Below are 16,383 nucleotides of genomic sequence, written 5' to 3' on the forward strand. Positions count from 1 at the left end.
GACGGAGGAGGGACCAAGTTCCATACCTACCTATTCCGCTCCATTGGGCCAGGATACCCAGTAAATGTACGGATAGCGCGCAATCGAGAAAGCCACCTGGCTAATGATGCATCGTTACGTCATTTGACACTCATTTAGCGTGGTATTGACATGCTTCAGGGGTTAGCCAGGTCATGCGTTGTCTGCGGAAACTGGATGTTGCCTCATTGGGGTTGAAATACCTGGGCAGCACATTCAAGCGCCTTTGATTGTACTTTCCAACCGCTTTCCAACCGGAGCAGCGTCCGTTAGCTCGGAGACCATCTCGTTGCTATGAGGCGCTGCCTAAAAACCGCTGGGGAGTAAAAAGAAGGGTCCAGTTGGAAATCGGGTCGGTCAAAATAGGTAGTTATGCAAAGTGGACATCGGATGGCCGTCAGCTAAGGGACTGCCCCAGGGACTGCCGAGTAATCTGTGGGAGGAAGAAGATTCCGATGACACAGGCAAGAAATGGCGGACATCCGTCCGTTTACGTGGCGGGTGAGTGTCTGCGATGTTGTTGCATAGATGGGAATCCGACCTTAGGTGGGCAGAATGCTTTGATCTGGCCTGCACTCCATGGCATTCTTTTTCTTGGATTGGGTAGTGAACGCTTGCGAGCTGCTTTCTACGAATAGCGAGCCCGTTGACGATCGCGATTCTGTGGGAAGTATCTCCAACACTTGCCGACAGGCTGACAAGCTTGTGTGCAATAAACTGCCTTAGCGAAGACAGATCACCGGCAAGGCCAGCCTGGTCTGGTCGGCCGCTCCGCAAGGGTGCAGTCTGCAAATATGATCATGCTGCTGTCAGTCTTTGTGTGACCAACAGCATGAAAAATACCTACGCCAGTGCACACGTACGTCGGCGGTAGGGGAGGCTGTAGATTTCATGAAGCTGCGGTACACTTCACCATTTATCAGGGCATATCCCAATTTCTTGCCCTGGTGCAGTGGGGTCCTTCGACTGTTTATGTTCACAAAACCCCACATCCTCGATCGAAGTCGTCAACGAAGCCTTGTACGTGACCGAACAGTGTCGTCCAATAATTCGTCACTCCACCACTGGCGGGGAGCCGGGGCGGGAGCTCTACGACTTTGACTACTACCATCTTGGACATTGCTATATCCATGGATGAATGGCTTAGCAAACCTTGCCGTATGCTGTAGGTATTGGCGAAGCAGCGAGCTGAGTTGAAAGATCGGAAACATAAGAGCGGCATAAAATTGCGGCTGGTCGCGTGGCGAGTTTGGAGCCCACGCGTGAGGATATCGTTCGTACAGGGATTGGAGTGAATCAAGTACACATGGCGTACGGGCCCATCGTGTCCGGAGACAGCGGTCCAGTGTCTGTTGTAGGGCGTATTCTTGGTATCGTGGTATCGTGTTAGTTGTGGACATGCTGTAACAACACGCGTGGCTGTCTTCAATGTTGCAACGTACTTGATATTTTTGTGGGCAACTGGGATAGAGTTTATCGGAAGTGAGGCTCATTTTCCTGGTTACAGGTATTTTCACGGCCCCCTTGTGGTACTTTCACGGCCCTCTAAGCCCATCTAGGCTAGTCTCTCTCCTATCTTAGTTAGTCCCGTCGGGAATACTATATTCCACTCCATCACCCTAACATAACCAAGTAACCCAGACCCTAACCATCCTAACCACTAACCCTACGCATCTTTAAAAGTATAATATAAAAGATGCGTAGGGTTAGTGGTGAGGGTCTGGGTTAGTTGGTTGTGTTAGGGTGATGGAATGTGTTATTTGGGTGTATTGTGGCGGTGGTGGCGGGTGGGCCGTGAAAATACCAGAAGGGGGCCGTGAAAATACCGGTAACCCATTTTCCTGCTTGAGGGCCGCCGTGTACGGGGGGATCCCATGGACAAGGCGGGCGATCCGGACAACCTACACCGTAGCTCTGAAGGTTTCGATTGCCGCATGGTGTATTAAATCGGGCCGGATACCTGGGCGTCTCCGTCTGAGCTACTTGTTTGGAGGTTAAACGGAGGAATCATGGTCTGGGGAGAGTTCAACCTGTCGGACGAGGCCGGCTAGTGGTTGGATTCCGGCGCCTCATGTATGCAAGGCGACAGCGGGAAGCTGGTGGTGTAAAGGTATTCCTGACAACAATAGCGGCTCAGTGTGGTGGGCTGTGTTACCATGGAGTTGCAGTTGAAAGGGAGGAAACAAGACACCGATGAAGCCTTGTGTCGCGCCCCCGAGAAGCCATTGCCAGGCGGTGCGGGCCAGAGACAAACAGAGTTAGGTACCAATAGGCCTGCTTGAACGAGGAGATGGGGCCATGCTGAATGAGACTACGGCTCTATATCCGCAGAGTTGGGCACACGTTTCTGCACGGTGAATCGCGTTGACCAGGGCGGGACAACATCAGAGCAGTAGGTAACGGATGACGGATGACGGATGACGGATTGCCTCAGTACTTTGTGATCGTGAGAACAAGTACGGAGTACTATGTACAATGAAGACGGGGAGTCAGATTTGGTTAAGTGGATGCCGGACGTGGAGACGGGGGGGCGGTAGCGACGACTGTGTGATGTAATGGAGTACGTATCCACTATGAATCTCCACATCCTGCTATGAGATGTACAGTACATGGAGAAGTACAGGTACAAGCATGGAAGGAGGCACTTAATTCAGCTGCGTCTTGGATGCGCGCACTCTGACTGGATGACATTCGCTGGGGGCCAAGCGCTTTGGGCGGGGAGCTTATTTTTTTTGGAAGGTATCTCGATGTGGGCAGGATGCCTGCGCATTGCTGGCCCAGGCAGTTGTCAAGACCACAACGCCCAGGATTGCCTTTAGGGAGGAGCGACTACTTACTGTCAAAACAGTGACGCCCAAGACCTATGATATCGACTGGGCGAGATGAGACGCACAAATTTCGCTCGTAATCAATTGTCCGTCAACTTCCGGTCCATCATGTGGTGGTGAGCCCCGAAAGGTAGTGAGTGTAGGTAGTGTACCCATATGACATCCCGGACGGACGATGAGTACCGGTACTTGTCTCATCCCCACCAAACCACTTTATTCTTCCAAGGAAGCACCTGTTGGCGGTATTCCCCTCAACCCTTCCCCTTCCTCCCTCTCCTTTCACATCTGTGATTGGGACTTTGGAAGGAAGGCTGCCTGCAATTGAGTATTTTCTGCTCAAGAGCCATCGGAAAAGAGCTCGATTTACGGATCGGGAAAGGAGGTCATCTACGGTAATTTCTTTCACCTTGGACTAACGCCGTGATGAGAGGGTGAGAAAATTAAAGCCAATCGATGCTGCTGCGCGTGCAAGCCCGAGACATTGACTACTGCGCTGAAGCTGACCGTCGCTGTTCGCCTCCTTCAGTCACTCTGGGTCGTCCCGTCGTGTAGGTATTCGGCTGGACAGTGTTACGTCATAGGTACTGGGTGGACTGCCCGCCCATTTTTGTTCTTCCGGCTCTGCTCTGCCTTCGCTCCCGCGCCCTCCTACTATGTTTTTCTTCGCTTCACTTCCTTTTTGCTCCCCTCTCCCGTTCTCCGTTACCGTCTCCGTCACCGTCAGGCTCCGCCGTCGCCGCAAACTGAGAGACATGCACTAGAGCGAGAAAGAGGGAGGAGACTGCCGGGTTCTATCTCAGAGGTGCACATATGACAAGTGCTTCTATTCTCTGTCCCCTTTCCTATCGTACCGTACACTAGACCCAGTCCTAGTCCCTGTCCCATCCACCCTCGTTCGGTCCAAACCACTTCAGTCCAAACGCACATCCCATCCATACCACATCAACCTTACCTACCGCTTTTACCACTGCCACCACCACCACCACCACCACCACCAAGTAATTATCAAACCAAACCAAACCGCACCGATCAAGACCTCCACTACCGCCCCGCGCGCTTCTCCCGACGGCACTTTCTCTTGACTCTTGGATCGCCACTTACTCTGCTCCTAACCGCAACCTCACCGATCGAATTTTCTAACCCCCCCCTCTCCACTGCTCATCCTCTCCCGCCGAACCCCTCGCCGTCTTCCTCTCTTCTCGACTCTACCACGAGACGCTTGCCGCCATCGCCACTCCGTCGTCCAACCTTGGCCAACCCTAGTCTCGAAGCGGCACCAATAATTTCCTCCTGCTCTTCGAAAAAGAACATCTGTATATGGGGCGCTCTGTTCTATGAGGAATGCCAAGCACGAGCCTTCCAGCAGACAAGAAAGACTCGTCCTCTGCGCGTCGGCTTAGCCTTCCAAGACGAACCTCGTCCGACTCGAAAAAGTCGCCTACCAAAGAACCGCCACGCAACCTGCCGAGCCCCCGTTATGGACTGACCCTCGACTCCCTTAAGCTCGGTGGAAATGCGCGAGTCGCAATGTCGGATGCGTCCAAGGAGCAGTCTTCTTCACAGTCTCAGGCTGATCGCTCCAAGGCGCAAGCCGAGCCCTCCGCGACCAAACCCGCGACTTCTAGTCCCGATACTAACTTGAAGAGCAGCGTGGACGCGTCCCAGACCTACAATGACGTTGGTGGATTGGGCGGCAAGGAAGAAAAAAGTAGAGAAGACGAGGCCGCAGGGACCACCGCCGCCCCCTCACAACCTGCTCCTTCCGAATCACAGATCCAACTAAATCGATATCGAGAGCGATTGGCACGAGATCTGGAGAGGCGTGAGATGGTGACGAGAGGGCTGACGGCGACCACCCCCGAAAAGATGCGCGTGTCACCGATTCTGGAGGAGAGTGGCAATTCGCCGCGCAGCAACATTGCCGCCATGTCAACATCATTGTCAAACCTTACAACAACTTCCACCGAGTCTGGTAATACCGTCCGCGGCGGCATGGCGCCAGGAAATGTCGCCGGCACCCCATCCTACCCATTTCCGCGCATGCACACCCCGGGCTACGGTCCCAGCTCAATGAATAGGGCGTTTGGAAATATGTCACCAACTGCCGCCGCTTTCATGTCGCAGACTATGTCGTTTGAGGGCTTTGGGTCCGCTCAGGATAGAGTGTTGTCCGGCTCATCGACGCCCGCATCGGCGCTCACTTTTCTTCCCGCCGGAGCCACCGGTCAGTTGGAGGGCGACTTTCCGAGCCCGAATCTATATGACTTGTCACTAATGCTCACCGCCGAGCCGGGACTGGATGCCTGGTGGAACACTGTCGTCCAGATCATGAGAGACGTGTACAAAGCTGAGCGAGTCACGCTTGCTGTACCAGCCGACTCTACCGACATTGAGAATGTGCCCTGGGGCCAGAAGGCGACGTACAATGAGCACCAAGAGGACGAACTGAGCCTCGGGTACATGGCCAGAGGCAGCAGTCTTATCCCCAGCAGCGCAGGCGATGTCGGCTCCGAAGAAACTCCTTCCGCGTCCGAGGATCCTGCGCGCCCAAGGTTGCTGTCTCGCCCGAGCCTGCAGACACGCCACTCGTTCACTGCCTACGAGGATAATAGAGAACGCAAAGGAAACAATGACAGGCTTCTACCATCGCGCCGCCCAACACAGCTTGGCAGGAGCAAGAGCTACTTCCCGCCTGGTCAGGCGTCGCAAGAGGACGCAGAGGCTTCCCAGCAAAACGTGGAGGCGCCGGGCCCAGTACTGAACAAGTCGGCACTCGCCGAACATGATGCCGAGGAGCAGAACATCCCGAGCTGGGAAGCCCCCCTAGCCAACACTAATACCGCAGGGAGGGTACTCCCCGTGCTTCAAGCTCTGGACTACGAGGCCGACCCTCTTATTCACCACAGCGGTGTTATGCGTGTTCTGGAGCGTGGCAAGGTGATTGCACTGACGAGGAGTTATCCGTATTTGCAGAACCTGCCGGAAGAAATGCATATCAAGTCCAAGGTGACGGCCAACACGACCTCAGCAGAGGCAGCAAGGAAGAAACTAAGGAAGGGTAGGATTGAGTCCAGCTCAAAGTTGTCGTCAATTCTCGGCGGCGCAAACTCATCATTCGGCTCGAACCGCAGCCACAGCAGTGACAAACCGTCCAGCATGATCTCCCGGCTTGATGACGGTGAGCCACGACCGCCGACACCTAAATACGAAGAATTTGAGCAGGCTCCGCCATCCCCGTGGTCTCAGTCACCAGCCCCCTCGCCGGCGGTGCGTGCAGATCCTACGGAGAACCCCTTTTTCACCGACGCCATGGTCGACGAGGACTCTTTTAACCCTGATTCTGCCCCGACTGACTACACCGGAATGCGGCCGCCAGAAGCCATCGGCGTGGACAATTCGTGGACCGTCCTCCACATTCCGCTGACGCACGTCCTTCTATCAAAACCTGCCCGTCCTTTCAAGCTCAACAACTCAATATTGGAACAAAAATCGCATTCCCGTAGTTGGAACGAAGCACCAGAGCCCTCAGCAGATGAAGACGATGCCGAGGCCTCCTGGCAGCGAAAAGACAGGCCGGCACCCATCGCCATCCTCTCGATACTTAGTCCCATCATCCCATACCCCTCAAACCTTCGCCATTCGCTGGAATACCTCGCCCCGCACCTGGCAACATCCTTCTCTTTGTGTCGTCATTACACAAACTTGGAGACAGAGCTCACCGGCCTTCACCGCCGTAGGCCTCACACGGCTGGGTTTGGTGCTCTTGCAGCCGATGGCCGCCCACTGGCGGACCCTGCCAGCATCGGCAATCTGAGCTTCATGCCCTCGGATGACATCGCTGCCCAACGTTCGTTGGCGGGCAGCATCACGAGCCCTAGCGACTACTCCGGTATTTCCAAAAGCGCCACTGGCTCCCCAATTGGTACGCCTGGCTGGGATCAGAGCTCTCTACACCAGCTTATCGACAAGCGAGGTTCCGCAACCAGTCCCGCGCAAACTAGCGGCGATGGCTACTTCAACACGAAACAGAAATCGGCTGCCTCAAGGGTGGAATCGTCAACAAACTCACAGACGACGAGGAGGGGTTCAAAGGGGGAATCGCCTGTCGACAAGCGTCAAGCTCCTCTCTCTGCGACGCACAGGCCCCGTATCCAGGAAACCTCTCAGCCACTGGGGGAGAGCCCAGAGGTCGCAGAGAAGAACACGGAAAGCCGGGCTTCCACGCCTGGAGGCGCCAAACGGGTCCTTTCACACGAGCTGAAGAACTACCTGGACGAGATCGCTGTGCTAGAACCCCGCCTCAAGCCAGTCGAACACAAGGGCGGAGACCACAGTCACCACACACTATTGCACTCATATGGTGCCGACTTTGCGACTAGTTTCCAGTCTTTACCACCCAGCTCGAGCGTAGTCAGCAGGCCAGTGCCCCATACCGCGCCCTCCCGGACGGGCTCATTGTCGCAAGGCCCAGTTGATATGCCACCGCCGTCGGACCGGCTCAAGGGTCTCATACTCGACTCTCTACCCGCCCACGTGTTTGTCTCGCTACCGCAGACAGGCGAGATCGTATGGGTGAACAGTCGCTATTTAACATACCGTGGGCAAACGGTCAGCGACCTGGCTGCTGACCCCTGGGGGAGCATTCACCCAGATGATAGAGATGAATACCTCAAGGCGTGGAGCCACTCATTGCGGACTGGAGAGCAGTTCTCGAGGACTGTTCGTATCAGGCGGTTTGATGGGGCGTACCGATGGTTCTATGCGCGTGCAGTTGCATCACGCGATAAACGGGGCGTCATGATGCAATTCCTCGGTTCATACATGGATATCCACGACCAGCACATCGCAGAGCTAAAGGCTGCGCGGCAAGAGGAGATTGAGGCCTCTGAAGCCAAGCACAGATTACTGGCCAATCTCATCCCCCAAATCATATTCACTGCTACCGAAGATGAAGGCATCACGTTTGCCAACGAGCAATGGCTCTCATATACCGGTCAGAGCTTTGAAGACTCCCTAGGATTGGGCTTCATGGACTTCGTACACCCCGACGACTTGGCCAAGTGTCAGATACCAACAGACCGGCCACCAACCCCGATGCCTTCCAAATTCGATCGCAAAGGCCACCAAGAACTATCCGAGGCAATGCCGACCAGCGTCGTGTCAAGTAAAGTGCAGAGCCAGCTGGAGACGAACCTTAGGGGCATCCACCAAGCACTGTCGCGAAATAACAGTTCTAGTAGCAGCTCGGTCTACGAGATGCCTACCGCTGACATCACAGTGTTGGCAAGGCAGGGCGTTATCAAGGTGACTACCGACAGCAATGGCAGACTCTCGTACACCACGGAGGTACGGTTGCGGTCCAAGAACGGCGAGTACAGGTGGCATCTGATCCGCTGCGTTGAGATTGACAACATCGACTTTGGGAACGGAGCCAGCTCGTACTTTGGCTCAGCCACGGATATTAACGACCACAAGCTGCTCGAGGCAAAGCTCAAGGAGGCTATGGAGTCCAAGAGCAGGTTTCTTAGCAATATGTCACATGAGATTCGAACACCACTTATTGGCATTTCTGGCATGGTCAGCTTCCTGCAGGACACCGTCCTGAATGAGGAGCAGCGCGACTACACCAACACGATCCAGACAAGCGCCAATAGCTTGCTAATGATTATTAACGACATCCTTGACTTGTCCAAGGTGGACGCCGGTATGATGAAGCTCAAGTATGAGTGGTTCCACACACGCTCCCTCATTGAGGACGTCAATGAGCTGGTGTCCACCATGGCTATTGCCAAGAGGCTGGAACTGAACTACATTGTCGAAGAGGATGTGCCGGCATGGGTCAAGGGCGACAAAGTCCGCATTCGCCAGGTCCTACTCAACGTTATCGGAAATGCCATAAAGTTTACGACAGAGGGTGAGGTGTTCAGCCGGTGTAGGGTTTACAAAGATGGAGCGTCGTCCAACCTTGATAATGAGATTGTGCTCGAGTTCGCTATCATCGACACGGGGCGTGGATTCACCAAGGAAGAGGCCGACCTCATTTTTAAGCCATTCAGCCAGATCGACGGCAGTAGCACGAGGCAGCACGGCGGTAGTGGCCTCGGCCTCGTCATTTCAAGGCAATTGGTGGAGCTTCACGGCGGTAAGATGGAAGGAAGCGCAGTCCCCGGCAAGGGTTCGACGTTTACCTTTACCGCCAAGTTCGCTCTGCCGACCAAGGAAGATCATCCCGACGCACCCTTGAGCCCGGAGACACTCGACACTCCGGCTGAGACCGCCCAAGAGCTAAGCGTGCATCGTCCTGCGAAGACCCTACAATCGCCCAGGGCAGCATCAACCATTAGTCCGCGGGCCGAACCCGGGTTCGTGTCACCGGCCCTGGCTTCTAGCGGAAGTTCGGATCCTTCGGTACGGTCCAGCATCTCTCAAACTACGGAGCGTACGTCCGTGTCATCAGTCAACGTCGGTCTTGTCCACTTCAGTGAGGCTGCCCGCGCGAGTGGCCAAGACTTGTCGCAGATGAAGCTGGAGCTGCCCTCGGGCGAGTCCTCGCCAGGAACGACGCCAACGCCAGAGACTGCCAAGCCCGGAAAAACTGAAGACCTCAAGCCGCCCATGTACTCCATCCTCATCATCTGCCCGCAGACCCACAGCCGTGAGGCCACTGCACAGCACATTGAGATGACGCTGCCCAAGGATGTGCCCCATCAGATCACCGCCCTAGATTCAACCGAAAAGGCACAGAGGTTGCTAGGGGAAGGTGACTCGGTTAACTTCACGCATATTGTCATCAATTTGCCGTCCCCGGAAGAGATTATTGGTCTGATGGAACAGATCATTAGATCGACGACAATCAGGGATACGACCATTCTCATTCTGTCCGACTCGGTCCAGCGGCAAGCCGTGATGAGGCTGGCGACTGACACAGAGTACGAGAGGCTCGTGTCGGAGAACATTGTGACGTTCATTTACAAGCCGGTCAAACCCTCACGATTCGCTGTCATTTTCGATCCTGACAAGGTGCGCGATCTCAGCATCGATCGCAATCGCTCCACCGCACAGCGAATGGTTGAGACCCAGAAGGCGAGCTATCAGGAGATTGGCAAGCGTATGGGCAACAAGGGGTATAAGGTGCTACTGGTTGAGGATAATCCTGTTAACCAAAAAGTCCTGCAAAAGTATCTGAAGAAGGTAGGGGTGGATGTCGAGGTGGCCGCAGACGGAGTCGAGTGCACCGACATGGTATTGGCCCGCTCGCACAACTATTACTCCTTAATACTGGTAAGTGTCCGTCTTTCTAAATGAAGACCATATACTAACTTTTCAGTGCGACCTACATATGCCACGCAAGGACGGCTACCAGGCCTGTCGGGAGATCCGACAATGGGAGAGGGAAAGGGGCTTCAAAAAACTACCCATCATTGCGCTGTCGGCCAATGTCATGTCCGACGTCCACGACAAGTGCGTAGCGGCCGGATTCAGCGACTACGTCACGAAGCCTGTCGACTTTATCGACCTCAGCAGAGCGATGTCCAAGTTCTTCTGACAGACGTCATCCACCATACACTACATCACGGTGTGGAGACGCCGTCGTATGGGTTAAGCCACAGACGCACGACATTTACATTACACACAAAAGGGTCTATAATAGCAGGGCATGGGTTATTGGGGATTAGGCGTTTCAAGGGATACGAACATTTGGGTTCGGCATGACTAATTATGGCCCTTTCTGCTCACCATGTACAACTGCTTCGAGGTGGATACCATCATAGAGACGTACCGTTAGAGGAGGGTCTTTTGGGGAAGGGACAACCGTCCAGGATTATATACTAGCTTCTTCTTCGCATGGCGATCGTCAAAGGGCGACATGTACACGTCTTGCAGACATTGGCTCTATTCAGGAGAGGGATACGAAGGCATTACGATGAACTAGTTGGGCTCGGTGGGATGATGCGCGGGTTGAAGAAGCATGTTTGCGTGGGAGGAGGCATGAGGGATGTGGTGCCCTCGTTGGTTTGCTTCGAGTCTTGTGAAGAGAAGAACATGGTGATTGTGGTGGAAAACGACATTCCAGTGAATCAAGTAAAACTGACGTATTCTTGGAAGTGTAAGGTGACAAATGTGTACCAGTATGGGCTTCGGCCAATATGCGACGCTCTTTGGACCCAACTGCCTGATGTGGAAACTTCGCAGCCTCCTTCTTGCATTATTATTCTCCAGATATACAACGGCTCTGGCACGAACGAGCTTGTTACACTGCACTTCCTTCACTGGGTCATATCTAAGCCGGGTGACTGAAAGACAGTGCTCTTCCCACTCGGTATCCTTCCAGGATACTTACTACACTTGAAGCCCTCATATATTGCCTCATCAATCCAGCCCGTCCCTTACATCTGACTGGCCACCGATCGCCTTCCGGTCTCCTCTACGCCTCTCTTCTCCAGACCAATGCTAAGAATATTCTTCGGCTGATCGTAGCTTCCTCATCTTTGACATCCACGATTTCCCCTTTACTCTTCGACTACAAATTACGTAGGGCCTGCAAATCAGATATGAAGAAACTCCTTGCTTCTTCCAACCTAAGACGAGAAATGGCCGTTGGGGGAGACGAACCTTTCATGAAATTTTCGAAGTCCTTGACGGCAAACGGTGAGTATCTTTTCCCAACCGCGCAGACCTTCCAAGCCGAGAGCAAGGAGCCGAACCACGACTTTGTCCTAGCCCCAACGTCGCCACGAGCCTGCCTATCCAGGTATCTCACATACCTTGCTGAACTCATTTCGTCGATATCCCCGACCATTCAAGACGGGAACAGCAGCCCGGCTGCGAATATGGTGCTTCCTTGGGATCACAGTTACAAGAGGCACGCGGGCGACGTCGAACAGAGCGCAACCAAGAGAAAACGTATCGATCAGCCCTCTATTGGGGAGTTTACTGAGTCCATGGAAGCCCCCGATTTCGACTTGGACCAGCTGCCGTTGGAATTTGTATGGCACAGGCGAACCATGGCAGTTACGAACACAGGTAAGACACGAAATTCGGCAAGCCTCTGGAGATATTTGGTTTGTTCCTTGCAACTACCCGGGTACTGATCCTATGATATAGATCACAGAGCATATCTATCGGGGCCGACTTGGAAACCACTCTTTCCTGAAATCTCTTCTCACCGTGAGAATCAATCCGTCCCAAGAAAGATTTACGGCTAACAGTCCCTGCAGGCATATCGTTTCTCAGCCGAAATCCATCAGATACTGAGGTTGAAACTCGCGCTGGCCACAAGATCGCGACAATGACTGGTTTTCGTAATGACATGAGTGTAAAGGAGAAGCTCTCTCTAGGGCTCAGCCAATCCTTCCGTAAGATGCTAGAGTTCAATGCACAGGTCGGGGACGCCACAGATCGTCAGCTATCTTCGAACCAAAACGAGATCATTCACCTCGAGTTCACTCCGTGCCATGATTGGGGCCTTGGATGTTCTTCATCCGCCTTGCAACAGAAAACCATGGTACGAGATGTGGAACTGCAAGACAGGATGTACAGATTTCCAGTCATGGAACCTGTGTTCAGGGAGACGATGTATGAGCCGAGTTATGACTGTTCCGAAGAGAGGAACAGACTTGCCGAGCACTTCTTGGCCAAGTCTCGATTTGTGTAAGTCACAGACGGAATGGCAATTGAAATACACTTACAATCAATAGTGAAAGTGCGCATAAACGCCTAGCGGCAGTTATATGGCCACGGAGCAAACAAATCCATACGGTTCCTGGCCTCGTGGCTCGACGACGACCTGGCCAGATCATGAATATTGAATGGCAACAGGAATATCACGGTTTTGCAATGGGCATGAGCTTCAGCGCATTGCAAAGCAAATCGATGGAGGCGAACGGATACCAGAAGCGTGGAATCCGGTATCTGCACTTCCAAAAGGTGAACGACGTGTACCAGACATTTCCCGGTCCACCACTGATCACCGCAACGGTCGAGGACTACGGGGCCAGTTTCAGCACGGAGATGTTCTTCCAAGATGGCATAGACGGAAATATTTCCATGACAGAGCTAGACATGTGAGTCTACGCTTCCCGTTCCTTGCGGACTAGGCACTGACACATTCCTCAAGCACCGACATCAACGGTAGGAAGCGCAGATGGATATGTATCGAAATGTCTAGGCCTCTGGTCCAAGCAAGCGGTCCAGTTCCATCTGAGCTGATACCTATGCCGTGTTCGTACCTCAAGATTTCTGCGCCTTATGACAAAGTCTCGATAACGGCAGACCTGAGGGAATCAGACGAACGGCTAAATCTAAGCAGGTCCCCACAACTGGGAAATTTCAATAGGCTCACGGTTCAAGGCCACGGACGTGGAAAGGACGCATACCGAGTAAGGCTGAGAATGTGCAGTGACGGTATCCCTATCTTTGCGACTGGATCAAAAAAGTGCATGCCCTTTGCTACTCGCACTGAAGATTTTCTCTTCGTGAAAAACGTCACTGGCTTGCCGTGGAAGGAGACCGATCGCCGAGTCAGCAATGCCACCAAGGCCATGCAGAAGCACGAATTCTGGGAGCGCTGTCGTTCGGCAGCAGAAGTTGACAAGGCCCGGTGGAAGTCTCTCCAGGACGCCATGGCCAGAGATGCTTGCGTTGTGGATATCACATTTGAGGGGGAATGGGATAAGGTTGGACCCAGCGTCCAGGTGTCTCAGGAGGTTGCGCGAACACCAACAGCGGTACCGCAGACTGGCTCATCTCCGTTCGTGCACCCGCTCCGGGCACAGGATGCAGGGAAGGGGCGCGCCAATAGCAGTGGAAGTGGTTGGACTAGGAATTCCGGGCTGCGCAACGAAGTGCAGTTCTAGACTGTGTCTGTTGGCTGCCGGCAAAAGGCAAGACCTGCCGAAACGATCACACGGCTGCTCGCGAAGTATGCCCCGTACTTGTCTTTGGCATAGAGAAAAAATAAGTAGAATTAGGGGGGTTGATCAAGCTCACGGGTCCGGTTCGTTACGACCTTTCGCTGATAACTTCGTCCCTTGGTGAGGCAGTACATCCACACGGCGGCCAGAGCATGAGATCATCATATAAATACTACAGTAATGATGACTGGCAAATGGTGAACCCGGGCTCGTCGTTTGACAACCACTGCAATGTCGTCCAATGTGGGCCTCGGTACGCCAGAATCAAGGTGAATCTCGGTGAAGCCGGGAAATGGTTCCGCCGTGCCCCAGCTTCATCCCGCCGAAAAATGAACCCGCCCAGCGAACTTTTTAGAAGCCCGGCGCCTTAGGAGGAGTAGCAGCAGCAGCAGCAGCAGCAACACCCCCGCCATCGCCACGATTTCCTCTGCAACGGTGAAGTTCCTCGCCGAAAAACACCCCCAGACGACACCAATTTTTTATCAAGCCATCGGAACCGTCGTCGCCCAACATGCAGGCTCCTGTAGTGGTTATGAGTATGGCAGCCCCTCCTTCCTTCTAGAGCTTGGACAAGCTACCCCCTCCATATCACGAGTGCTAACCACCGTCTCTAGACACCCAGAGCGGTGAACGGCAGACGGGTCGCAAGGCCCAGCTGTCCAACATCGCAGCAGCCAAGACGTACGACGCTGTTCCCAGCTACCACTGACTATCGCTGACCCTTCTGGCAGTGTCGCCGACATTATTCGATCATGCTTGGGCCCCAAGGCCATGTTAAAGATGCTTCTAGATCCCATGGGCGGCATCGTTCTGACCAACGACGGCCATGCTATTCTCAGAGAAATCGAGGTCTCGCACCCCGCAGCGAAGAGCATGATTGAGCTCTCCCGGACACAAGACGAGGAAGTCGGCGACGGCACAACGACGGTCATCATCTTGGGTAAGGTTTCTGCGTACCGCTTATAAAGCACGACTGACCCGTACAGCTGGCGAGATGCTCGCGCAGTCCCTGCCTCAGCTAGAGCGCAACATTCATCCCGTTCAGATCATTGCCGCGTTCCGCCGGGCGCTCAAGGACGCTCTCGAGATCGTCGACGATATCTCCCTTCCTATCGACGTCAACGACGACAAGGCCATGCGCGGTCTCATCTCCTCCTCGATTGGGACCAAATTTGTCTCGAGATGGTCTGACTTGATGTGCGACCTGGCCTTGCGCGCCGTTCGCACCGTTACCTGGGAGGCTGGCAATGGAAAGACCGAGGTTGATATCAAGCGCTACGCACGCGTGGAGAAGGTTCCTGGCGGAGAGATCGAGGACAGCAGGGTGCTGGACGGCGTTATGCTCAACAAGGACATCACCCACCCTAAGATGCGCCGGAGAATAGAGAACCCCAGAATCGTTCTGCTTGATTGCCCCCTCGAGTACAAGAAGGGCGAGTCGCAAACCAACATCGAGATTTCCAAGGAGGAGGACTGGAACCGTATCCTGCAGATTGAGGAGGAGCAGGTCAAGTCGATGTGCGAGGCCATTCTGGCCCTAAAGCCGGATCTTGTCATCACCGAGAAGGGCGTCTCAGGTAAGCTGAGTGCTGCGTTTGGAGAACATGGCTAATGAGTGCAGATCTTGCCCAGCACTACTTCATGAAGGCCAATGTCACGGCTCTGCGTCGTGTCCGCAAGACAGACAATAACAGGATAGCGAGAGCGACGGGCGCCACCATTGTCAACCGCGTCGACGACCTGCAGGACTCGGATGTCGGTACGCTCTGCGGGCTGTTTGAGATTGAGAAGATTGGCGACGAGTACTTTACTTTCCTTACCAAGTGCAAGAACCCCAAGGCCTGCACAGTGCTCCTCCGTGGTCCATCCAAGGACGTGCTGAACGAGATTGAGCGTAATCTTCAGGACGCCATGGGCGTTGCTCGGAACGTCATGTTCAACCCCAGACTGTCCCCCGGCGGTGGTGCCACCGAGATGGCCGTCTCTGTGCGGTTGAGTCAGCTCGCCAAGGGCGTCGAGGGTGTCCAGCAGTGGCCCTACAAAGCCGTGGCTGACGCGCTTGAGGTCATTCCCCGTACCCTCGTCCAGAACGCCGGCGCCAGCCCTGTCAGGGTGCTTACAGACCTGCGCGCTAAGCATGCCGAAGGTAAGCACTCTTGGGGCATCAACGGCGATTCTGGTGTTGTTGCGGACATGAAGGAGTACGGCGTCTGGGAGCCCGAGGCCATTAAACTACAGAGCATCAAGACGGCTATTGAGGTATGTTTGCATTGTTTACAAGCTTAACCACTACACACACTAACACCTACAGTCCGCCTGTTTGCTCCTCAGAGTAGATGATATTTGCAGCGCTAGGAAGGCGGCGCAAATGGGCAACGGCCTGCACGGCGGCGACGAATAAGAGCCTGATGAAGTCAGTCTAATTGGTATTTCGGAACGGAGAGGCGATGGGAGTGATGAAGGAGAAAAGAAAAAAATGGTCATACCCTGTACGAAGGCATAGACACGGATTAGAAATTACCTAGACGACGAATTCTCGGGATCAAGTTGTTTGTGAATAATTTGTCAACTATTGACTGCTCCCGTCGGTTGATCGTACCCACCCGTGTGGTGTTTGGTCTTAT

The 16,383-nt window shown here is 54.0% G+C and overlaps 4 protein-coding genes across 4 annotated transcripts; all 4 read left to right on the plus strand.

Annotated features, from left to right (window-relative positions):
• Positions 1 to 4,373: 4,373 nt before the first annotated feature.
• Positions 4,374 to 10,392, plus strand: GLRG_07323 (hsp90-like protein; the record flags this gene model as incomplete). Its single annotated transcript, XM_008098008.1, has 2 exons — positions 4,374 to 10,127; positions 10,174 to 10,392. The coding sequence occupies 2 exons, from the start codon at positions 4,374 to 4,376 to the stop codon at positions 10,390 to 10,392; spliced, it is 5,973 nt and encodes a 1,990-aa protein (XP_008096199.1).
• A 2,252-nt stretch (positions 10,393 to 12,644) lies between these two features.
• GLRG_07324 (uncharacterized protein) lies at positions 12,645 to 12,914 on the plus strand (the record flags this gene model as incomplete). The annotated part of the gene is made up of 1 exon (XM_008098009.1): positions 12,645 to 12,914. The coding sequence occupies one exon, from the start codon at positions 12,645 to 12,647 to the stop codon at positions 12,912 to 12,914; it is 270 nt and encodes an 89-aa protein (XP_008096200.1).
• Positions 12,915 to 13,285: 371 nt separating this feature from the next.
• Positions 13,286 to 13,702, plus strand: GLRG_07325 (uncharacterized protein; the record flags this gene model as incomplete). Its single annotated transcript, XM_008098010.1, has 1 exon — positions 13,286 to 13,702. The coding sequence occupies one exon, from the start codon at positions 13,286 to 13,288 to the stop codon at positions 13,700 to 13,702; it is 417 nt and encodes a 138-aa protein (XP_008096201.1).
• Positions 13,703 to 14,270: 568 nt separating this feature from the next.
• Positions 14,271 to 16,160, plus strand: GLRG_07326 (T-complex protein 1; the record flags this gene model as incomplete). Its single annotated transcript, XM_008098011.1, has 6 exons — positions 14,271 to 14,295; positions 14,374 to 14,440; positions 14,491 to 14,699; positions 14,746 to 15,336; positions 15,381 to 16,018; positions 16,071 to 16,160. The coding sequence occupies 6 exons, from the start codon at positions 14,271 to 14,273 to the stop codon at positions 16,158 to 16,160; spliced, it is 1,620 nt and encodes a 539-aa protein (XP_008096202.1).
• Between the last annotated feature and the right edge of the window lie 223 nt (positions 16,161 to 16,383).

Source organism: Colletotrichum graminicola, assembly GCF_000149035.1.
Source record: "Colletotrichum graminicola M1.001 genomic scaffold supercont1.30, whole genome shotgun sequence".
Taxonomy (NCBI): domain Eukaryota; kingdom Fungi; phylum Ascomycota; class Sordariomycetes; order Glomerellales; family Glomerellaceae; genus Colletotrichum; species Colletotrichum graminicola.